Source organism: Ylistrum balloti, unplaced genomic scaffold (genome assembly GCF_031769215.1).
Source record: "Ylistrum balloti isolate Yb309-2 unplaced genomic scaffold, AGI_CSIRO_Ybal_v1 Utg370840, whole genome shotgun sequence".
Taxonomy (NCBI): domain Eukaryota; kingdom Metazoa; phylum Mollusca; class Bivalvia; order Pectinida; family Pectinidae; genus Ylistrum; species Ylistrum balloti.
In genome coordinates, this window is record NW_026782484.1 from 1,616,889 (window position 1) to 1,639,427 (window position 22,539).

Genomic DNA, 22,539 nt, shown 5'->3' on the forward strand with positions numbered 1-22,539 from the left:
CCATTGGGTCCAGTCTAGCTATTACTGAGCCGTAGCCATATTGTAACACTGAACCAATGCAAATGGTTTTGGAAGAATTTTCAGGGATACAATAAAACTAGTAAAATATTCTTATAGAACCCGGAAGTTTAAACTGGATGAAAAGCATTTCTCTACATAAATATACAGATGTACTCTGTATTTAAACATGTCAATTCACGTTCTGTATCCAACGGACCAGTGCATGTGATACCGTTATATAGTGTAGGTTCCTTAATTGAAACTTGTAACTGCCTGTCTGTGAAATCAATTCATTGTAATGAATTATTTGACACTTTTGGCTTGATTAAATTATTTCAAAATGACTAGGCTGCAATCAATTTGTGCATGACATGATTTCTTGATACATCTGACGGATGTTTCTTTGAGATCTGTGTATACTTAATACATTTTTTTAACATTCTTATTGAGTTGAAAACTTGATTGGATCTTAAGAAAACCTTTGATTGGATGATCTTTATTGGTTAAATATAACACACAGTCGTTGGCCATGGTTTCATATGTGTTCCATGGGTAATATCAATCTACAGACTTGTGTAGGACATGGGCAATCTGTAGGCGATATCAATTTATATGCTGGGTACTCTCGCACTTCATGAATTATATCACAGTCTAAGGACCTGTGTATATGGGTACTCAATGGGTAATACCTGTATATGGGCACTCAATGGGTAACACCTTATGTATATGGGCACTCAATGGGTAAAACCTTATGTATATAGTCACTCAATGGGTAACTCCTTATGTATATGGGCACTCAATGGGTAATACCCTATGTATATGGGCACTCAATGGGCAATACCTTATGTATATGGGCACACAATGGGTAATATCACATTCCACAGACCAGAGTACATGGGCCCTGCAGATGCAGGACTACAAAATCATGGATTCTAGATCGATATAAAGGTCAGAGAATGTCAGACAAATTCAGACTTATATAGTCTCTTTGTAGTATTGTCCCCATTGACAGAATCTATAGAGCTGGTTGCCAGTTATCAAGTTCTGTAGTACATCAGAATTAGTGAGAATAGGCTGAAGGAATCCAGCCATATGGGAGATCCTTGTCTGTGTCCCTGTCTAACATGTTTACGAGGATCCTACCCCCAGCTGGAGAGTCTGATGCATCTGTTGCTCTGATGTACTGTTTTACATTGTGTGTAGTGCGGTATTGGTTCCATTCAGTACTGATGCTATGCTAGGTATGGTACAGACTGATTACTGTTACTGCCCTGAAACACAGGTATATATATATATATATACCACATTATGTTGACTTCGCATATACATTAACATGTATATGTGTACTGTATCGTCAGTAATCTGCAGTCAGTGCTCATTACTGAAGGGTACTTTAACTCGAATGGATTTGTAGTTACAAGTATACAGATTCCCTACATCATCATAGAGCTAGAAAATGAGGGATAAACCTTGTTAGGGATGAGGATTGGAGGGGGAATGTATCAGTTTTCTGCAGCACATACTGAATATTCTTCTGTTAAAAAGTCAGAAAAAATTTATATTTTGAAATAGGCTGCTTTCACATTTAAGCCATATACTATAAAAGTTGATAGTTCAATATTTATATTTCTCAGAACATTGTATTACAAAATGTTTGAAGCTTTACAAAAAGATGTACATGTAAATGGATACTGATTTTCTCAATAAGCTTAATTTGTTTGTTTTTTCTTTCAAAAAATAAATAGAAAACATAAAAATCCCCTGAAAAAATTTTTGGACGAATTTTAATTTCTATCAGTATGGAAATGGCATATCCACTCATTGACAATGAAAATAATTGTAAATTCCAAAAATGAAGTTAAATTTATCTACCCTGGAAACATGTGTTTGAGTTTGAAAAGCATAACAATTAGTTATAAAAATTGGCCAGATTTTTTCTGTGATACTGAATATTGGTTAATTGGCTCCATATTGACAGAGATGTGTTTTGAAACAGTGGATATGATGTGTAATGCAGTATTTTTATCTTGAGATTGAGATAGTGCCAGTGAAATAATTGGCAAATTATCAGCATCCTTGAAATGTCAAGACAACTAAGTTCTAATCAATAATAAAAATGGATTTGTTTTCCACAAACACAGTTTGTACTGAAAGTACTGTTATTCTTTATTATTGGAATATTTGTATAACTCAATGCCGCAAGGAAGACATCTGGTATAGAAATGATCACTGGGAAGGTCATGGCTCACCATGTGTTGATTCTGTAAGACTGTGTGTGACTTGTGTGACCATATGGTCATCATCATGACATCAATTTTTATTAATCCTTAATCATCAGCTACAAATGAGGAACATAATTAACCTGACTATGTACACTGGTGATCACTGTCGTAAGAAAGTTCTGAACTAAACGGGAAGCAGACATGTTGAGGAGGAATGAATGGGGAGTGATCAGGCTCGTCTTGATAAGATTTTGGTTATATTCTGTAACCCTTTAAATTGACCAGTCTCTGCTAATGAGACTGTTACATGGAGCTATCAAAGATCTGGTGTCATAAAGGTATGTGTAGAATGAAGAACTCCAGACAACAAAACCCTTGGGATATAATAACATACCAGAATCCTCTGAGGGAGATAGTACGTATGTATATGATACAGTATATAACTGGTATGTGATACAGAAACGTGTGAGAGAAATTAGGTCTGAGATAGTGGAATAGGGGATGCCAGGTGATAACATGCACACATTTTGAGCTTGTATATCATGATCTGAGGCAGTTTTTCATTTTTTTCATCTTCAAATTCTCCACAAATTTAACTTCATCTGTCTTGATATAACTAGTTTGCATTTGCAGAAACATGGTACACAAGCTAACTGTAGCTTTGGATGAGGAACAAGTGTGTTGTGACGTAATCCTGTGGTAGTGTAATGAAGCACCCCAGAGGGATTGGGTCTGATTACAAACACAATGGCCTCCTTATCTAATGCAGGGGAAACATGATTAGACACATTTTAATAGATGTTTGGCTAAGATCTTCAAAGGAGATACAATGATTAAATTTAAATGTTGTGAAACAAGGTTGTTATGTCAGTATTTCTTACAACCTGCATCATACTCTTGGAAGTTAATGTATCAGAAGCCTTTATATATCAAATATGAATCATTCATCTGCTGGAATTAAGAAAATAGTTCTCTTTGTAAAATAAGGTATCAAGTAAGACAAGATCATTTCTAAAACTAGATGTTGAAAGTTTGGTGTATACATGATTATACCTACTACAGCCAGCTTTCCAGTGCAGGATATGCAAGTTTTACTTCATATACTTTACTTTATATATCGGTACAGATAAAAAAAGGACTCACTTGACTGGATTTGCCTAAATGATGTTACATGGTAGTAAGAATCCTAATTTTCAGTGGAATTAGATGTGTCATTTGTATTTTTTTATTTAGATAAAGTTAATTTGAAGTAAGTACTTGTACGTGTATTGAATAAAAGTATTACAGTTTTTACATATAGTTTTATAACTTATTCAACACAAATCTGTATACAGTGTAGTGATACATGCTTTCTGTAAAGTGAAATAGATTCAGGAAGAGCTGGACCAGGCAGCATTGGCAGTATTGATCTGAATTCATTGATATCTGTATTGATGAATTAGGTGTATTATCGGAAGTGTATGGGCCATTTCACTTGTATAATCACAAATTCAGACCTTATTTTATACAGTAATCATCATTAATACTTAATTATAGCTGGATGCGCTGACTTAGGATGGCTTTAATCCAGGAACGTGAAAATCATTCCTGTTCCAGACTCTATATTCAGCAGATACAGAAATATCTTTTGCGGGGGAATTACCTCCCTTGTGTGACCGATTTTCAGATGGTCTGTTAGGGGTCACAGTAGAGGTCATCATATGATATGTTTAAGTATTGGTCTGAAGCACCTGACCACTGTGAAATCAATATTGACAAGAGATTGGAGTTGGACATTAACTGTCAGGTTTACATGCTCTATGATAGAAAACACTGGATGCATGCTGCTGCAATATAAAGATGTAAGAGAAATCTGATCCATTGTGCTTGATCAGAAACAGTTTGATGGAACTCGTTATAATGAAAATGAATTAGAGAAAAAGTCTGCTGTATAGTTTTGTCTTTATGATCAATACAGCCATTGACCATATGGCTTCAGCTGAGTATGAAAATCCATCTTTTTTGATTAGCTGATATCATAGTACAGAAATACATGTATTGTATGATGAAGATTTAGGTGTCCACATAACAGGTACAATTCTACAGAATATAGAAATATAGATTTAACACTTGTTTAAGATACAAATGCTGCTTTTTTTGTTATGTAGGACATAGTAAGTAATTATAACCTCAGAGTGCAGGCTATAGATAAGGCAGCCTCAGAGTGCAGTAATAGTTTAATGCAGAGTGCAGGTCATAGTCTAGTCAGAAATCTATGTAGCCCCAGAAATCATCTTATGATCAGCAATCTCCATATTTTCCTCTGGTTTTGAATAGTCCATTACCAATCTCATCTTTAGTCTCCAAAAATGAACCCAGTGAGGAAAGGTATACTGTATTAATATAAACAAGGATATGCTCAAAGTACAATTATTTGATAATGACACTGTTAATGTTCACCTTGTTAACCTGTGGACATCATATAAGTACAGACTAGGAGGACTCTACATCAAAGCAGCATCTCCCAGGAACAATCAGGTTACGGCTCTGCTTTTTATTATACACAATTTGTGCCTAGTATTAAATCTGATTAGAATGGTTCTGGAGAAACTCACAAGTATTAGAGATATTATTAAAGGGAGTATGTAAGATATACCTACCACTAAATAATAAATTGGTTCCATTGGTTTTAATAACATTTTTGTTTCATTTGGACTAAATGTACTCTCACAAGCTCTGATGCTATCTATAGACACAATGTGTTTATACAGATTTACAAAAATAGAGAAATCTTCTAAATTAGTCGCAGTTATCAATTAAAAAGTGGAGCTTCCTTATTCTATATGAGAGAACATGTATTCAACTCATCTGAAAGAACTGAGAGAACATGGCCATTCTGAAAGGATACCAGAGATGTTCATATGTTATTTCCCCTTGATACTTTGTCCATTTGTACAGCTGGGTAGTCTGAACAATTAAAATTTTGATGTCATTACATGCATATACAGGCTGAACCTCAGTGGCATGTTACAATGTTTCTGAAGGAGGATAGCCATACAAACTCTCCTCACGAAATCCAAATTCAAATTTGAGGGAACATTTTTACATGCCCCTGTGGGCTGGACAGCTAATGTATAAGGTCTTCTGTGAAAGATTCAGATTGTTGTAATTAGTTGTATGGTCTATTTGCCCTTTGGTCTGTAAGTATACAACTAAATTAGACTGATAAACTTGATCTACCTGTTTATATTACTGTCTGAAACAGATGTGAAACAATTACAATATTTATCCCACATTAAGCCTGGAGGAAATCAAAACCAAAACATACACTGAGATCCAAAGTCAGGGGGTAGGCTTATCATAGGACAATGGAGTATCATCTGATGTTGATTGTTGGCAAGCATTGACTTATTGTTGCATACAATACTTTTTAAACAAGCGTAGCTGTGATGAACCCTTAAATTTGAGATTAATTTCTAGAGTACATTAGAATTAACATCAGAAACCTGTTGCAGTCCTGTGTGTCAGGTTAAAAAAAATTACAAGCATGTAAATGTCCTGTTGTACTTTCATGATTATAACAGTGTGTTTAGATTTCTGTTTTGTTTATAGTGGACCTGAATAAATTTTCATAATTGTATTTCCAGTTAAATATGTCTCTTTGTGGCCATTCTATATGATTATATTGACAGATATTAAGTGGTAGGCTACCTCTGTATTAAACATTTTTGATGCTTTTGACTGATTGAGGTAACACGACTACAGCAGGTTTACATGTAAGATGAGATTTCAGTTTTTCTGTGAGTAATGTGTGAGATACAGATACCAGCCAGAAATTCAGTGAGTTATTGAGTGGGAAGTACGTGTAAGTTGATCTAGACCTTCAAATGGATAGCGTGACAGACTGACAGATTATTTTGTCCCACGGCAGAAACACAAAAACACTGTGTATTGATGCCCTGTTTTGTCTGGATTCAGGCTCATTCATGTGTTAAAATTGTGTAATGTCATGTTTTCAGTGTTTTTTTTAGAGTTTACGAGAACAGGTTCTGAAATCCATGGCCATTCTTGTTAGTTGTTGTGGAAGTATCTAATAATGTTTTGAATAATGATGTTATGGAAATAAATTAAATTCAACAAGTCTAATGCAGATGATTTTCAAGTCTTAAATGGCATTAATAGTGTATCAGAGAGGCAACTGAAACCAACCCTTGATAGTTATCAATCATGTGCAATGAATATCAACTGAAAACTGTTTAGAATTACGTGTGGACCATTTTTAACACCTGTCCAAGTGGGGCATTACATTCATACCTTCCCACCAAAGATACCTGATGTTTTTGTAGTCAAACCATAAATATTTAATATAGTGTAGTTTTTATTCCAAAGTCTGAAAAATGTTTAAGGTATTAGATAAAACCACATGATCTTTTAACAAAAACGTCTTTAATGCCGGCCTCAGATTGTTTTCCTTTTAGTCCAGAAATGAAATAGAAAGAAATGTTTGTTAAAACAGGATTAATGTAAACTTGTTCAAGTTTAAAGAGAGTACTCTTGGAAAGTTTCCAGCTCACACTTATTTGTGTACTCACTACCTGGTTGTACCTGGAGTACAGTAATCTGTTCTACCTAACTCCAAACCCTACTTCCTGTCTCCATGGTAACTGATAGGATTTCCATGCCTTGGTCAAGACAGGTGCTGAGTTGTTTGTTCTTGGTAAATGACCAACCCTAGACTGGTTCCTAATCCGATAGAAAGACAACAGACTGCACCAGTTGTGTATTAATGGAGGAGAAAGAAACAAGATTCTTAATCAGTCCAGGTCATTGTAAAGGCCTTTCTCCATCTTCATTAAGTATGGCAAGGCACTCTACGAATATATTATATCGAACATGTATTGAAACAAGAACCATTGATCCTGATATTAATTCCCCTGTGCTGTAAGTTTACCAAGATGGCTGTCTTGGAAATATAAGAAGATAATATTTACAGGGATGTAGGTTTGTCTCAAATTGAGACTATGGTAGCTATTTAACCCTGTACCTGTCCACAGGTTAGAGTTTCCATGGTTACAGTATTGTATGGTATTGTTTAGGTTGGACTTTATGGGCTGTTTACAAACATTTCTACATTAACTCATGGAGTACTAATTGGTGATAAAATATGTAATGTGTATAAATGACTATTTGGCTGGCAGATCTGGAGGTACTGATGTCCTGAAGCCATTAAGCCTTTAGTCAGTATAATTATAGACCAGGGCTCTGGAGAAATATTTACAGAAAATTTCAGTTCCCAGAGATCTAAGGATCTCAACTAGATCTGTAGGACATTGTTAGCTTCAAGAGATCTCAACCAGCTCCTTTAGGAATTTGGCTAGCTCCAAGGTTCTTGATTAAACAAGCCACATATCAGTTGTTGTATATGTAGGTATTATACAATGTATCTAGGTTTCCTTCATTATTTCAATCTTACATATCTATAATGTTCCTGTGTAGTGTTTACACTATAGAAATACTCTAGTTAGATGGCTCGGTTGTCATACAAACCACTGCTGGTCTTACTACTGACATACTTGTTTAGTACTTATAAATAGAGGAGGACAGTATTTTGTGAATCATTATTAAACTGGTGTCATTAAGTTAGTGAAACTTGAGTGTATAGTACTCGGCAGAAACAATACTGTAGACTAAGTATACCCTGTCCTGGTCTTCTACGAGGTAAGTGGTGTAGTGTGCCTCAGTTACATCTCATAGCAACACCACTGCTGTGTAAAGATGGAGCTCCATGGCAGCTGTAACTAATATGATAGGTGGCTATGAAAAGATCATTTCCATTATTATTTAATGAGTTCAACATGATTCCTAAAAGAGAACTAGATCAGAATCTGTAAACAAACGACTTATATTTAATTCAGTGTCATGGCTTTTGGAATTTTAGGCTTACCTGCCAAACATCAGTTTAAGCATGAGGGTAATTGGGAACACTATAATACAAATGTACATACATGTATATAAGAGGTTTCATGCAGTCCATTTGGCAATTTGCCAATCATTTTAAGAAATACTATTGATAGTAATCTTACAGTACCTCCTCAGTTTGATCACTTCATCAAAAGAAATCTTACATATGAGTAACTTATAAGTAACTAGCGTGACTCGTCCTGTCACAGTCATACATCATCTATAGAGGGGTATTGACCTTAGATATTGGAGACTGAGAACTCTCCAGTGTGAAGGATACATTTATGCATTAATGGAGAATGGTGGGAGGCAAGTAATGCACAATGAGTGTACAAGTGTGATCATTGTGTATAATACATTTAATCAACTGACTTCAGTGACTTTGTTAGTTTTGAAGGTCATGATGACCTTGTACTTCGGTAGAACAGCTGAAAGGTCATAGTAATGGATATAAAACTTGTTAAGTGAATAATTAAGATTGGTTGTGTACACTGTATGTGATACTGATATATATGGGAGGTCTTGAACATGTGTTAAATAACACAGAACAAGAACAAACTCAAGTAATTCTGACTTATGTGAAGTAAATGTACATACTGCTGTTTTATTTGAAAATTTATGAGGAAGAATAATCAACTTTTTGCATTGTGAATCTGTGACATTACTCTCTGGAGGAAGTTTGCCTGGGTGTTACCTTTGAGAGACACTGGTTTGATCTTGTGCTCTTCAGTGATTCTTGGACTTCTATACCAGGTATACAATATATATACATGTCCTGTAATGTACTACTAGTAAACCTGGACATTCTGTGGCTTCAGATTCCCACACTGAGATTGATGAAAGGGCCATCCTAATTATTGGTTGTGACACAGATTTGGAGACTCCTCACACTGTTCTAGTTCAGATTTTATGTAGTTTGTAGTAGTAACACTGATATTCTGGTTCAACAACTTTTAGATGTTTCTATACATATCATAAGTGACAGAATTTTCTGAAGCACATCTTCTCTTTACTGACAAAAATAAACTGAAACTTGAATCCCATTGTGTATCAGGAGTGTAAATGGTGATAAATTGCCTACATTACAGAGCACTGGACTGTACTGTTTGTGAGAAAAAGTCCACAAGGACAGGCCAAGAAATACTGTGGTAGACGATGTTTTCAAAGACCTGAGAATACCAGTTCTATATATAAAAAAAGAAAAAAAGCATACATGATATGAAGTGATAAGAATACTCTTGAGGCCGTTGACAGTGAAATAAGGAGGTGATAAAACCCCAATGTATGTTGGCGTGTCGGATCTTATACATAGCATTCTAACAATAAATAAAACATCTAAGTGTAGACTTACCTAAGTTGATTTATTATAAAACCATTTCACAATAATATAAAGGTCCTGTCACGTTAGCTATTGAGTCCCATAAACTGTAAAATGAATAAGTCTCTCTTTCCATGTATAATTTAATGAGAATCGGTCAGTGTAGGTTCAAACTTAATATGAAGAAAAATGACTTTTCATGACTCGGAACCATCATTGAGATGGATTAAGCAAACAAGGAAAAATAATTAAGTTTTGAATGATTTTAAAAGATGAATACACAGCTTTATCAGAAACAAACAATGAAATCAACATATGTATCAAAATTACACAAGTAAAGAATACCAGAAGATTAAATTATAAAAAATTCATGAGAACTATTTAAATTGGCTTGGTAAGTCTACACCTACACACTAAGAAACAGGCAAGGCTTCTGTTAGATATGAAAATAAATCTGATTTTATATATACCATGATGTACTATATAAGCTCTGTACACTGTTAGACTTTCTCTTGTATGATTTTGAAACCTCTTCAACATTCCAAAGCCCCAGCAGCAATTATTGGCAGGCTACACCTATACATCAGCCTAGTGGTTTACTGTGGTTTACGCTGTTTTTAACTCTTGGTCTGAATATATATACACGCATCATAGTATCTCCATTAACTTTTATCTTTGGGAAAATACACTACCTGAAAAGTCATTGCCTATTTGTGAATGAGTTTTTCAAGACACAAGACCAATTGGTAAATGTACTACCAGTAATGGCATTTAACAGGCTTCCACCATCAAAAGGTGCCTTTATCGCTGTTGGCCTAATATAGGTTGTTTGTTGGAAATACAGATGTATCAGTCTGGAAAAAAATAGCATAAGCTATAAATATACACAAATACCACCTGCTTGTAATTGTGTTGAATGCATGAGACGGGGCTGTGTATCGAGTTTAGGTAATAGTTTGGTAACACCATTGTGTAGCATAGGTCACTGGAATCTACTGATAGAGGATTTACCAATTTAACACTAGGAATGGTGTTGTGTAACCTTTGACCATAAAGCTGACATGAGGTATATACAGAAGTATTGATATTAATACATACACCTATTGGCTGTATATATCTATTGAGTAATTATTTGCCTTTTCTTATGTACTTTCAGGAATTGATACAAGAAGTTAAAATAAGTCAAGGATCTATTGACCTCCTATTGGACAAAGGTCAAAGATTCTTGGAGACATTTCCAGACATCAAACTTAGGGTTGATCTGGAAAACTTGGCATTTTACTGGAGGACTTATGTGAAGGAGTTGCAGTCGTTTGACAACCTTCAGAGCTGCTGGCTTTCTACTAGGAGGCCAGAGACCAAGACAGGAAATTGTCACCTGCTGCTCAAACAAGACTTGTCTCCTTTGTCTGACCTTGGTAAGAGGCCGCAGTGCATCCCAAGGTCACAGGAATGGAAGCCATGTGTCTACAGCTATGTTAAGTCTGTTGAGAATCAAAAATCTCAACAGCATCCACAAGCCCCAGTTACCAAGATAAACAGGCAAACTCATGAGATTGCCAGTCAACCGAGCTCTTCAATAACGGAAGAGCCAAAAGGTAAAGAAGCATCTGGTAGCCATTTTGTACCGAGCTTACAGGTTGGTTCCACTATACGGAAGTCCACCTGTTTCACCTACCTTCCAGACTTGTATAAATCCAAAAACCCTACAACTACCCACCGTTTATACAGCAGTATGGAAGGACTTCGCTCTGGTCCCAGATCGCCACTTTCCGCAAGAAAAGGGGAGGGGAACTTACGCACCTTTTCACCCACTTTCGACAAGACTGGACTAAAGGACAAAAAGCTCGGGTCAAACCCTGAGCTGTCCTTTATTCCAGACTCGCCTACTGAACCGAAGCGACGAAGAATGGTGGATGACATGTCCATCTGTAGCAATGTTAGTAGCCAGGTTAGCAGTCGCTCACATTCGCCAACACTTTCGATAAATTCTGAGACAACTTTGGATGACAGCTACCTAAGTACTCCCAGTTGCTCACCAGCTGCCACCCTTAAAGATCAGTTCAAGAAACGCTATAGCAAATATGAACTGACCATTGAGTCGGATCTGATGGATCAGTGTCTGATGGACTATGATCTTCTGGAGGCTTGTAAGGTAAGCACATTTCAGCAAATCTCAAGGTAGTATTAGTAACAATAACAACCATCCAATAGTAACACTTCTAACATTTTCACCACCAAACATTTAAAATCAAGCATGAAATACAGCTGGCAATCTTTGCGGAAATATCTCTAGAACAATAGAACTATGTAAACCAACATCCCAGTAAATGTTTCCTTGTCAGGTAACACTATATCTCTATCAATACAATTATATCTGTTATGAGTAAACTAAAACACGAGCATTGAAATAAGACTTACAGAGGTTGTGTTTGAATAGTTAATGCTTTTTCTAAAAGAATCAATTAAAATGATAGAAACAATGTTGAAAATTCAGAAACTAGTTTGAAATTGTGAAAATTTGTGTCAGTGTTATGTTGTATTAACTGGTTTTTAATAGCTTGTTAAATCGGAAGAAATAATAATCAGGCAAGGAAAATTAGAGTGATGTCTTCTTCACTTGGTGTTGTGACAGAGATCGATTTTATGTGTGTATGGTTCCTGTGGTATAAATTTCTTACAAAGATTACATGAAAATATAAAAACATCTGAATATATAAAAAAAAAAAAACAGAAATATATGACCAACTGTTTTGCTTTGTTACATCACATGAGCTGCTCTTCACTTTAAAAGTGCCAAAAATTCTACTGCTGTTTTGAAATCAGTTTAACATGACACGGTTAAGATATATCACTGTAAAAAGTCCTGGAATAATAGTCACACACTTGGTTCCCTCGGAACTGTTTCCCAGACAGTTTTACTCTTTTTTTAACCCCATTTTATTGAGGACACTTGTGATAGATCTTTTTGAGGAAGGTGAATAAGTGACACTGATGTTTGATCTTGTGATGGGTGGCTTTGTATGGTGTTTTTGTAGAGTTAGGAACATGTGACGGGTCGACCATTGTACTGTGTTGGCCTCTTTTATAAAATTCAGAACACGTGACTAGAGAACCATTGTATGGGTTGTTTCAACTTGTCTGATTTTTTGTAGAGTTGGAAACGTGACTAGCTCAGAACCATTGTCTACTGTTATTTTCTGTATGATAAATGCTCTGTGCTGAAAACAATACAATTTTTTTGTTATATGTGTGGAAGCAGTTTGAAATTAAATCTGACAATGTTTTGCTATCTCCATTCTGCTTGCAGTGGTGAATAGAAATTATTTTATGAAATGTTATTGGATTTCCAACAAATTGGACATATGCACATTTGATGCTAGAGAGATTGTTTCATGTGTAACTGAACTTGATACATAAGTACCAATGTTTTTTATTCAGGTTCCTTGGTATTCTGTTTTTACTAAATTCCAATTAAAAATCTTAATTGAATGCAATGTAAGATTATTATTCTGTATCTTACCTACCAGAAGCCAATACTACATTTCTAAATACTATTGTAACAATTGCTTCTGGATCCCTGTAGTCTACATCACCTGTTTTCAGTAATATATGGTTTTAAGCTGCTCAATCTGTCTGTATTGGACAGCAGCATTTGTCAGTAGAGATCGCAGTTTAGAGGTATACCCCACAACTTCTACTTACCAGATGGATAGTATCTGGTCCAGCGTAAGCCCTGTTTAAGATGTGTACTGGTTCACCTCAGATAGACAGATAGTCTAAAGGAGGAATATAAACAAGGATAAAAAGTTCTTAGATATTGATTAATGGGGCAGGCAGTCAAAAATGGTTGGATATGACAAAAATATTTTTTTAGAAGAGAAAATTAAATGATTTCATGACTACTCCTATGATGACTGATTATTTTACTTATTATTTTTACAAGCTGTTCTTATCATTGGTTATTGAATCAAAATATCCCCAAAAAACCTGAAAAGTTTTCAGATTTAATCGGCAGTTTCAGAAACTTGTTCAGAGGATGAATTGCAATTTTTCTTGACATCTGTGATCTTGTGAATACTGTCCACACATTGGGTCATCTTGAGTACAAATTCCTTTATACTCATGAGAGAAGACATAAAATATCCCAATAGAACCAAAAAATAACAAATGTGTTTGTCATTTTGTAATCAAATGTCATTTATTTAGAGTAAAACCCAGACAAAATATGACAGATCTACACCATTATAAGTCTCTGATGCAGACCAAAACAACATTATACACCTGTATTTCCAGTCTGACTTATGTTCACCTGTCTTTTGCAGTCTGCAGAAAGCGATGAGGAGAATATTGGCCTCAATGCCAAAGTTTCGTTGGCCGAGTTCCAGCAGCAGTACCGAGAGCTGTCCCAATGGCTTGACCAGGTACTCCAGGTGACCAAGCGCACCATGGGAACTCTGGCCCTATCTGAGAAGTATCTCACTCAGGTGGGTACACAATATCAATACTTCATTTTTGCATTTGGCATGTACATACCTATTTGCATCCATAAATCACTGGTTTGTTAAAAAGTGAACATTAACATCCCTATTGAACTTCATTGAATCTCTGTAAAGGGATGAAACTTTAAGGTACATATTTGTGTAGTGTAGTGATGTAGATTTAGATATCAACAGCTTTATTATTTTTTTATCTTCCTGTAATGCTCTCAGTTCATAAAAAGACAAACGCTATCAACAGCTTTCCTAATATGGTCAGAATACTATCCTTTAATAGATTTATATTATATGGGTCATTTTCAAAAAGCTGGAAAAAAAATCCCAAGCAAATGCCATCCTCTTTACTAAGGTTGATATTATGATTGATGACCCCTGCTGTTGTTGCCAGTGACATGAATTAGAAGGTAATATATCATGCTTCAGGTCTGACTACCAATATAGGAAACAATTAGTTTCTGTTGGAAAGGTTAGAAGGAAAATGTGTATACCATGTCATGTAAATATTATTGTTATGAATACATGCCTGTTTGACATTTTAGTCAGTGGTGCATGTTATTTGATAATGAATGGAATTGTTAAGGTAAATTTCAATATTTCTAACAGTCAGAATGAAAAGCTACTAAACACTGGGATAATTTGGAAACAGCTAAATAATACTTATATATAGAGAGACCTCCTGTTCTGGTTCAAGATCTGAGGATGAATTACCCGGGTAGTAGTCAGTGAAAACAAGGTCTATATATAGTTGTAGTTTGCTTCAGATACAGCTTACAATGGCAAATTTCCTACAGTGAAGACATTACATGAAATAAGTTTGATGAAAGAGTAACACCCATCAATAAATAATTACTCTAGTCCAGGACATAATGAGAAGTAGAGCCAGTTTATCTTATACTAGTGAATAAAATTATGTACAAACGTAATCCAGGAAACGATGAGTAGAGCTAGTTTATTTTATACTAGTGAATGAGATCGTGTACAAAAGTAATCAGTGATGTCAACAGCTGTCTTTATTGATGACTTTTACACCAATGTTACAAAGAAGATGGATTGATTTCGCTTGTTTTTCATTCTATTAACATATTTCTGTAAGTCTCTGTGTGCCTTCTGGAATGGGGCTTAGTTAGGGTTAATTTTCTTAGTGACTTCACTTAGATAAGGTATATTTATTAACCAAACTTCATGGATTCATGGATTTCTGATATACTTTAGCAATTAGTAGCTTTTGTTTAATTTTTCTGTATGTGATAGAAATAGAATTTACAGGTTTATGTGATGGTAAAAGTCTTATGCTCTCATACTTATGTACTATTTTTGTGGATTAATGTGAGAGACTGCCAACTCCCAATTTTAGACATGTTGAACAGCAAGTCATTCACAATTTTCAAAATTTAATTAGTATAACACAGACAACAGCTTAAAAATCAAATTCATCAAAAGAAAGTCTATAGTAACACTTTATTGCAGTTTTGAAAAGTTAAAATGTCACCATAGAAATCCAGAAAGTTGAAAATTCCAGTAAATCTTTGACAATTTCATTTCTTCTAATTACCAGACAATGACATTGATCAAGACAGATGAGATAGATTATGTCATGTAGTATTAGGCAGGCAACTGGTCACCATGGAAATGTGGATGTGAAAGGCCCTCTTACATAATATGTTGACTCATGTGATCAACACACAGCTTCCTCACTGCTGAAGTCACACATATAGGAAGAGCTGTCTTTTCTCTGCATCAGTTCTCTTTGTATCCATGGTGACTTAAGGTAGATAATTACCTGAAATTTACTTTCTTTACAATCATGTAAGTGAATGTCTGTTCTAAAAACATCTTTTGTTGTTCCTTTAAATAAAATCGATATTTCTATATTCTTAGGAATCATGAGACAATAGAAGAAAAGTTAGTGTTCCTTCAGGGTTGTAATTCAGCCAGAAGGGCCACACAATTAGCATCAAATTAGTACTGGCACCCTTTTAAGTATGTTTATTAATATCCTACTTTCTGACTTTTGTTTATTAATAGACTCGACTACCACATGGCTTTTATATCAGAAAATAGTCTGTCTCCAGTATCTCTATTTGGTAGATTGATTCAGGTTTCTTTTCTGATGTCTGGAGCTGTATAATTGCCAAGACAAGTATAATAAATAGATGTTGTCAGAACATTTCCAGACAAATGTTTGATTGGTATTATGTAGTGGTATATTAAGAGTCCTGTATGCTCAGACCTTCCAATAATTACTTTCAGTGTAGATTACTGTAAGCTGATTGAGTAAAATAACTCCACAGGGAGTCAAACCAGTTTGGAAATATCAGGAAGCAAATTAGTCTCCATATGTCACTGAAGTGGTCAGTGCGAGATGACCAAGTGTACTGATGGTCTAGTGACTATTGTACTAATGACTGACCAATACATCACATGGCGACTAGCCATGACAGATCAAGATGACCCATAGGAATTATAATGTATCCTGACACTCCCCATGTGTCAATGTCCATTCTGTGACATGGTCCTTACACCAGGCGCCTGCTTGTCCCAACACATAAAAGGTCTTTTACGAACAAACTGTAACCCTTACCTTAAATAAACTGTGACACAATATGTAGGATATCGCCAAATTCTGCAAATAAACTTTGGTTTACAATAAAATACTCAAAAAATTAGTTATATTAAGTAATTTATTTGATGATCTGTTAAACAATTTTATTGAAGTGTAACAAAATGAAGCTGGAAATGGATAACTTGTTGATCAATATAAAAATAGATTTGTTGCATTAAAAAGAACATCTATTACCGAGCTATTCACCTGTGTCTTTTGTATGACTCTTTGTTCATTGGTATGTACCTTTTTGTCTGTTGTCTGCTTCATACCAGTTTCACCTCAATGTTGGAGAGTTGCCACGAGGAAAATATTCAAGCTTCACATCTGTCTGTGATTTGTAATGTTACATTAACCACAGACCAAGAGACAATTATGTTTAAAAGCGATTTTAACACAAAAAACTAGATGTAAGATTGTCTCTTCTTCACTCAACTAAATGCTTTCAATTGTGAAACCTGTGAAAAGCACAGATGAAACTTTAAAGCTGTTTTAAATTCCATAACATATGTAAATGTACATGTGTATATGCCCCTGAAAACTACCATATACATATTTTATCGTGCATTAAATCATTGATGCTAGTGATACACTGTGAGGTGTATGGTTTGGAGACATGGCTGGTTTTATTTGCATTTCTTTTCATGCTGTGAGTTTGTCAGTAACTTACAAGTCTTTGATCGTCCCAATCTTTTAAATTTCATGAATGTTAAAATGCTAGTGATGATAAATGGGTACTTAATGTCTGAAAAGAAAGTAGAATCCTTGATCATATCCTATTAATTGTAGTGTGGAAGTAAAAATATATTATTCTGATGTTATCTGTGTAATTGAAGTCTGGTTTGGTGTCTAGTTTGATCACTACCTGATCTGATGATTCTACATCAAGGAAATATTGGATACCTGAAGATTTAGAATATCTGTGACAATCAAGCATCTTGAGGTGTCGGATTAGAAAATTCTATACGAGTTTGAATTTAGGTCATAACTCAGGGTTTACATCGGATCGGAACCAAAATTCAGCAACTGAGGACTGAATGCTATGATCCAGCTTACACTATAGTGTAAAACGAAAGATTTCTTCCTGAAATGCTTTCCTGAAAATTTGTTTAAAAATGATAATGACACTGTGAATACAGTCATAACTAACATGGTAGTGCACAAATTAATGAAAACCAATTGAAATTTTTTTTTTTTTTTTTAAGTTTAAAAACTGTTAATTTCTAGACTTTTAAATTATGTCATATGTAAAATAGAAATAGCGATATATTTATAAATGTCAACAATAACTGACTGAATATTTTGAACTTATATATCTGTGTGCTTCATAACCTGGTTAGGTTTAAGGGGAAAATCAAGTTTAGAAAGTGTGGTCACATTGTTTATCTACAGGTATATGCAATTTGTAAGGTCATTTTTCCCACCTACATGACAAATCTCAACCACAGATGCAATTCCTCTTTTTCAATCAGAGACTGTTGAAGGGTGGATACTAAAGAATCTTACTTCATAGGTTGATATTTGTAAATTTCATGTTTCATATTTTAAAATATATGTATGTGATGTAATGTTAGAGGATATTGATGGTGTCCCCAGTAACCTCAAGGAGTTGTGGGTCATGCTGTTTGTCCCTGATGATAACTACTGAAAGCCAACCCATCAATCTCAAGACCTAGTGGAGCCTATCATGCATTACATGTCCTGCCACCGGGACATCAGTTGTTTATTTTTACAAAATAGGAAGTAGTGACAAGGTCTTCTGTAAAGTTGTTTGTCTTAAAATAGATGTCCAAATCAGTATACTCCGGTAAGGATCCATGTTAATACATTTTGTACAGTATAATTCAGTTTCTCAGCTATACACACCTTTATTTAACATGTCCATGCCATATTGAAATCTGCCGTGTGTCTGTATGACCTAAGGCAGCCTACTGAATAACTGTTTATGATACAGGTATACATGCCTACCTGTATACAGAGGTGTTTGTTAACGACTTTCTGACAGGTGCTTCACCTTATACAGTGATAAAGATGTTAAGATTTATAGTGGGTTATCAACAATTTTGACACTTGACGATCACTGAAACTAATATACACACTTTTCTGTAGGTTATTTCTGGTAATACCAATAGCCTGTCACTATAGAAATATTTGGACTGCATGAAACAGCAATTTTTAGTTATAGTGTATTTGAATATTTCCTTGAATTATTTGAAATAAAAACGGTTTTTCTGACCCTGACACTCAGAAGACCAGTACCTTGTTTTAGTGAGACAATCACAAGATACTACATTGTGATTTACATGCAGACAATGTCATAAACTGTTATTGGTACTTAATTGTGATGGATGGCCATCATAAAGGGGAAGGGTTTTGTTTGTTATCGACTGAAAGGAGTGAAATATTCATTAATGGTAATTATGTGGTGACTTATGTTGACAAATGTTTAATGTCATCATTCAATGACAGACTCTCATTATAATAGCTATTGATTTTACTGACTTTGCCTTATGTTAAGAGCAATCTTGGAAATATTAGCATTTTGTAAAAATAACTTTTTTGTCTTGAAATAATAGTGCTCAGAACTTTTCTAGACCTTTCTTTTGGGCATTCTAGAATGGTTTGCTCTAAAACAAACAGAGTTATCCCCCTTCCTCCTGATTTTCTATTACCTAGTGCAGTAGTGCAGTGTCTATGCATGTCCTTAGGTACTGACAAGCAGTATTTTCTTGTGTACATTTTTTTTTAAATGCATGTGTATACCTACTTTCAGGTATTGTTGTATTTAATAACATAGCCTTTGTTATCATAAAAAAAATTCAGAATGACTCCTGTATGTATTTATACCTTTGGTCTGGTAACAAACCATCAGTGTTAAAGCTATATTGTCTCCTCATAAAACACCATTGCTTTCAGATATCATCATTGACAAGTTTGACTACCAAGTTTGTAAGTGACATCTGTGAAAAAAATTGTAATCATTCACCACTTGTAATATGCTTTTTGTGTTGGAAGCCAAGGGGAGGCAACTCCAATAGAACTGTGACATTTGCTTTTACTGGTTAAATACTGCACATAAATCTCTGGTTATCCCTTGTAATAAATACACTGTAAACACTTGTGTACACATGTAACCAACTCACCCAGGATAATAACTCAACATTCATGTCTAGTACTAAAACCGAATCATTCTACACTGTAATAGACATCCTTGATGTTAAAGACAATTTTCAGGTAACCAGGAAAAGTCTACTTCCTAGTCAGAAAACCAGTACTAATTGGCTCAATACTAACAGGTTATCTATTATCATATAACCAGAATCAATTTAATTCATCATCAAATAATCAAATTATTATTTACCACAACAAGTATATATATCTTATTACTAGAAAACTTTACAAATTAAATGTATATACAACAGGTGATTTTAGGACACAAATCTTCTGTAAAACAGCACCATGTATAAAATAAAGCCTGATCGTTGATACAACTGGTGATTCTAGGACACAAGTCTTCTGTAACACACCACCATATGTAAAATAAAAGCCTGATCATTGTGTACACTACTTATAGAGATTGTATGTGTAATACAAACAACACACCAGGTGTGAGGATATTGGTAAAGTGTGATGATCACCATCATCACTAAGTTTAGTAACGTTGTGATTGTCGGTATGAAGAATGTATAACTGTAACATGTATTCTAACATTCAGATATTTAGCAGTGAACATGATAACCTATGGGGGACATATGTATTGTAATTACTTGGTGTTTATTTGTATAGTGTTACTAACAGCATGTTATAAAACTGTCTATATAAAAATCTATACAACAGGTTTGACCTAACAGGTGCTCTGGGTACAAAACAGTTTGAATAAGAATATTTACTAACAGAACTTTTCAAAGTTGTGATTCTGTGAGATATATTAAAAGATGTAGTTATAAGTATAGGGTGTTTATTAAGTCAAGCTTAGTACCTTTTTCTTATCTTTACAGGATCTGTCATTGTCATCAGGTTTTCCAGTATTCTGTAAACTTTATGATTTTTACTACCATTTTTTAGGATAACATAATTTGGCAGTTGGTAGGAATTTTTATGTTTTTAAACTTTAAATTTGCCTGTTTTCAGTTTACAGGACTGCATTTTAACTTTAAAAAAAATCATAAACAGAAAGGTAAGAATTATGATAACCATATTTGGCAGATGTATGATTATCAAAAACAATACATAAAATGTTTGTATCTCTTCAGAGTTACCACGAAGAGCTACTGAAGCAGTCCCCCCGCCACAAGCTCTTCAATGAATATGCTAAGCAGCTGCTACAGCGCCGCTCTAGCTTGAAAGGGGAGATAACAAAATGTCTGAACCATGTAAACAGCCAGTGGGAGGTGGTAGAGAAGGCTGTGTCCTGTAAAGACATTTGGCAGGACAAGGAAACTGTGCTAAAAGGTAACACATTTACTTGCAACAGCATCTTAAGTTGTAAGTACTTCTATACTCTTTAAAGAATAATAGTTTTGTTGACCTTAAACACTAAATAAGCGTAGACAATGCACAGCAAAAAAATTGTAAAAATAATTACAAAGAGTATTTTTAGTATTTTATCTTGTATGTAATCAACCTGTTACCATGACTATAAGGTAAACAATTAACAATCAATATTTAACATTTTATAGGCTAAAGACAATTTAGAAATGTTAATTATATGGAAATATAATATCAGTGTTTTCAAAGATTTTGGTTTAAAGATGATACATCAAAGAGATTTCTGTAGATGTAGATATGATATTGTAGATGTATGTTTGATATCTACATTACCAGATATATCATGGAACACATAAATCATTAAACGCTTCACTATAACTGATAATATTAGCTAGTTATATCAACAATATAAGATCATTTCCTCGGTATATGTAAGGGTTTTATGGTTTTTGTTAATTTGGCAGATCTTGAGGCAGACATCGTTTGCCTGAGGAAATGGCTGGATGGAGTGGAGCACAGTCTTTCGACATTTGACAAACCTCACTTCACTGATGAGGAACTACACAGGAAACTCCTGGAGCATCAGGTATGTTGTTTGATTTCAGTGCATCTTTTTTATATCTGATTGAATTTTATGTGTTGAACCCACAGAATAATTCAAGTAAAGGAAAACAACTGGCATTGGTTTTTACAGTTAAAGGGAAATAACTGTGGTAAAAAAAAATACAATTTAAGGGAAATAACTCTTGTAGGAATAAGATTGTTACAATAAGTATTGTGTAATAAATGATTCACTAATAAGTAAATCATCAGGATATGAATGACTATTTCCTAAAATGTAACAACATTTGTCTGAAAACTAAAGTGTTTTTCCTACTTATAGCCCTCTCTTTAAATGATTATTGAAAGTAATGATATCTGAATAACCCAAATATGTGAATTACCTGCAATATATTTGCATTTGCTGCAGTTTTGTTATACCCACAGTTAGGATAAATCTATTTATATTATTTTTTTTCATTGTTTAATTATAATTATGATTCATCCTTTTATCAATTTATGAATTTTAGAACAATTTTGAATTTTATATAAACAAGGATACGTAAGATGTAAATGAAGCATAGTATAAGAATTTTGAGTATAGAGGGGTTCATTTTATATAGGTAAGACACTGGTGTTCATTTTATATAGGTAAGACACTGAGGTTCATTTTATATAGGTAAGACACTGGTGTTCATTTTATATAGGTAAGACACTGGTGTTCATTTTATATAGGTAAGACACTGGTGTTCATTTTATATAGGTAAGACACTGGTGTTCAGTTTATATAGGTAAGACACTGGTATTCAGTTTATATAGGTAAGACACTGGTGTTCATTTTATATAGGTAAGACACAGGTGTTCATTTTATATAGGTAAGACACTGGTGTTCATTTTATATAGGTAAGACACTGGTGTTCATTTTATATA

General features: G+C 34.4%; 1 protein-coding gene across 1 annotated transcript in view; it reads left to right on the top strand.

The window, feature by feature from the left end:
- Nucleotides 1-22,539, top strand: part of LOC132558918 (uncharacterized) — an 89,339-nt gene that overhangs the window by 13,167 nt on the left and 53,633 nt on the right. Inside the window, exons 3-6 of the mRNA XM_060223533.1 lie at nt 10,637-11,635; nt 13,806-13,967; nt 20,835-21,033; nt 21,534-21,655. Coding sequence (XP_060079516.1) covers nt 10,637-11,635; nt 13,806-13,967; nt 20,835-21,033; nt 21,534-21,655 — 1,482 coding nt within the window. The remainder of the gene's footprint in view (nt 1-10,636; nt 11,636-13,805; nt 13,968-20,834; nt 21,034-21,533; nt 21,656-22,539) is intronic.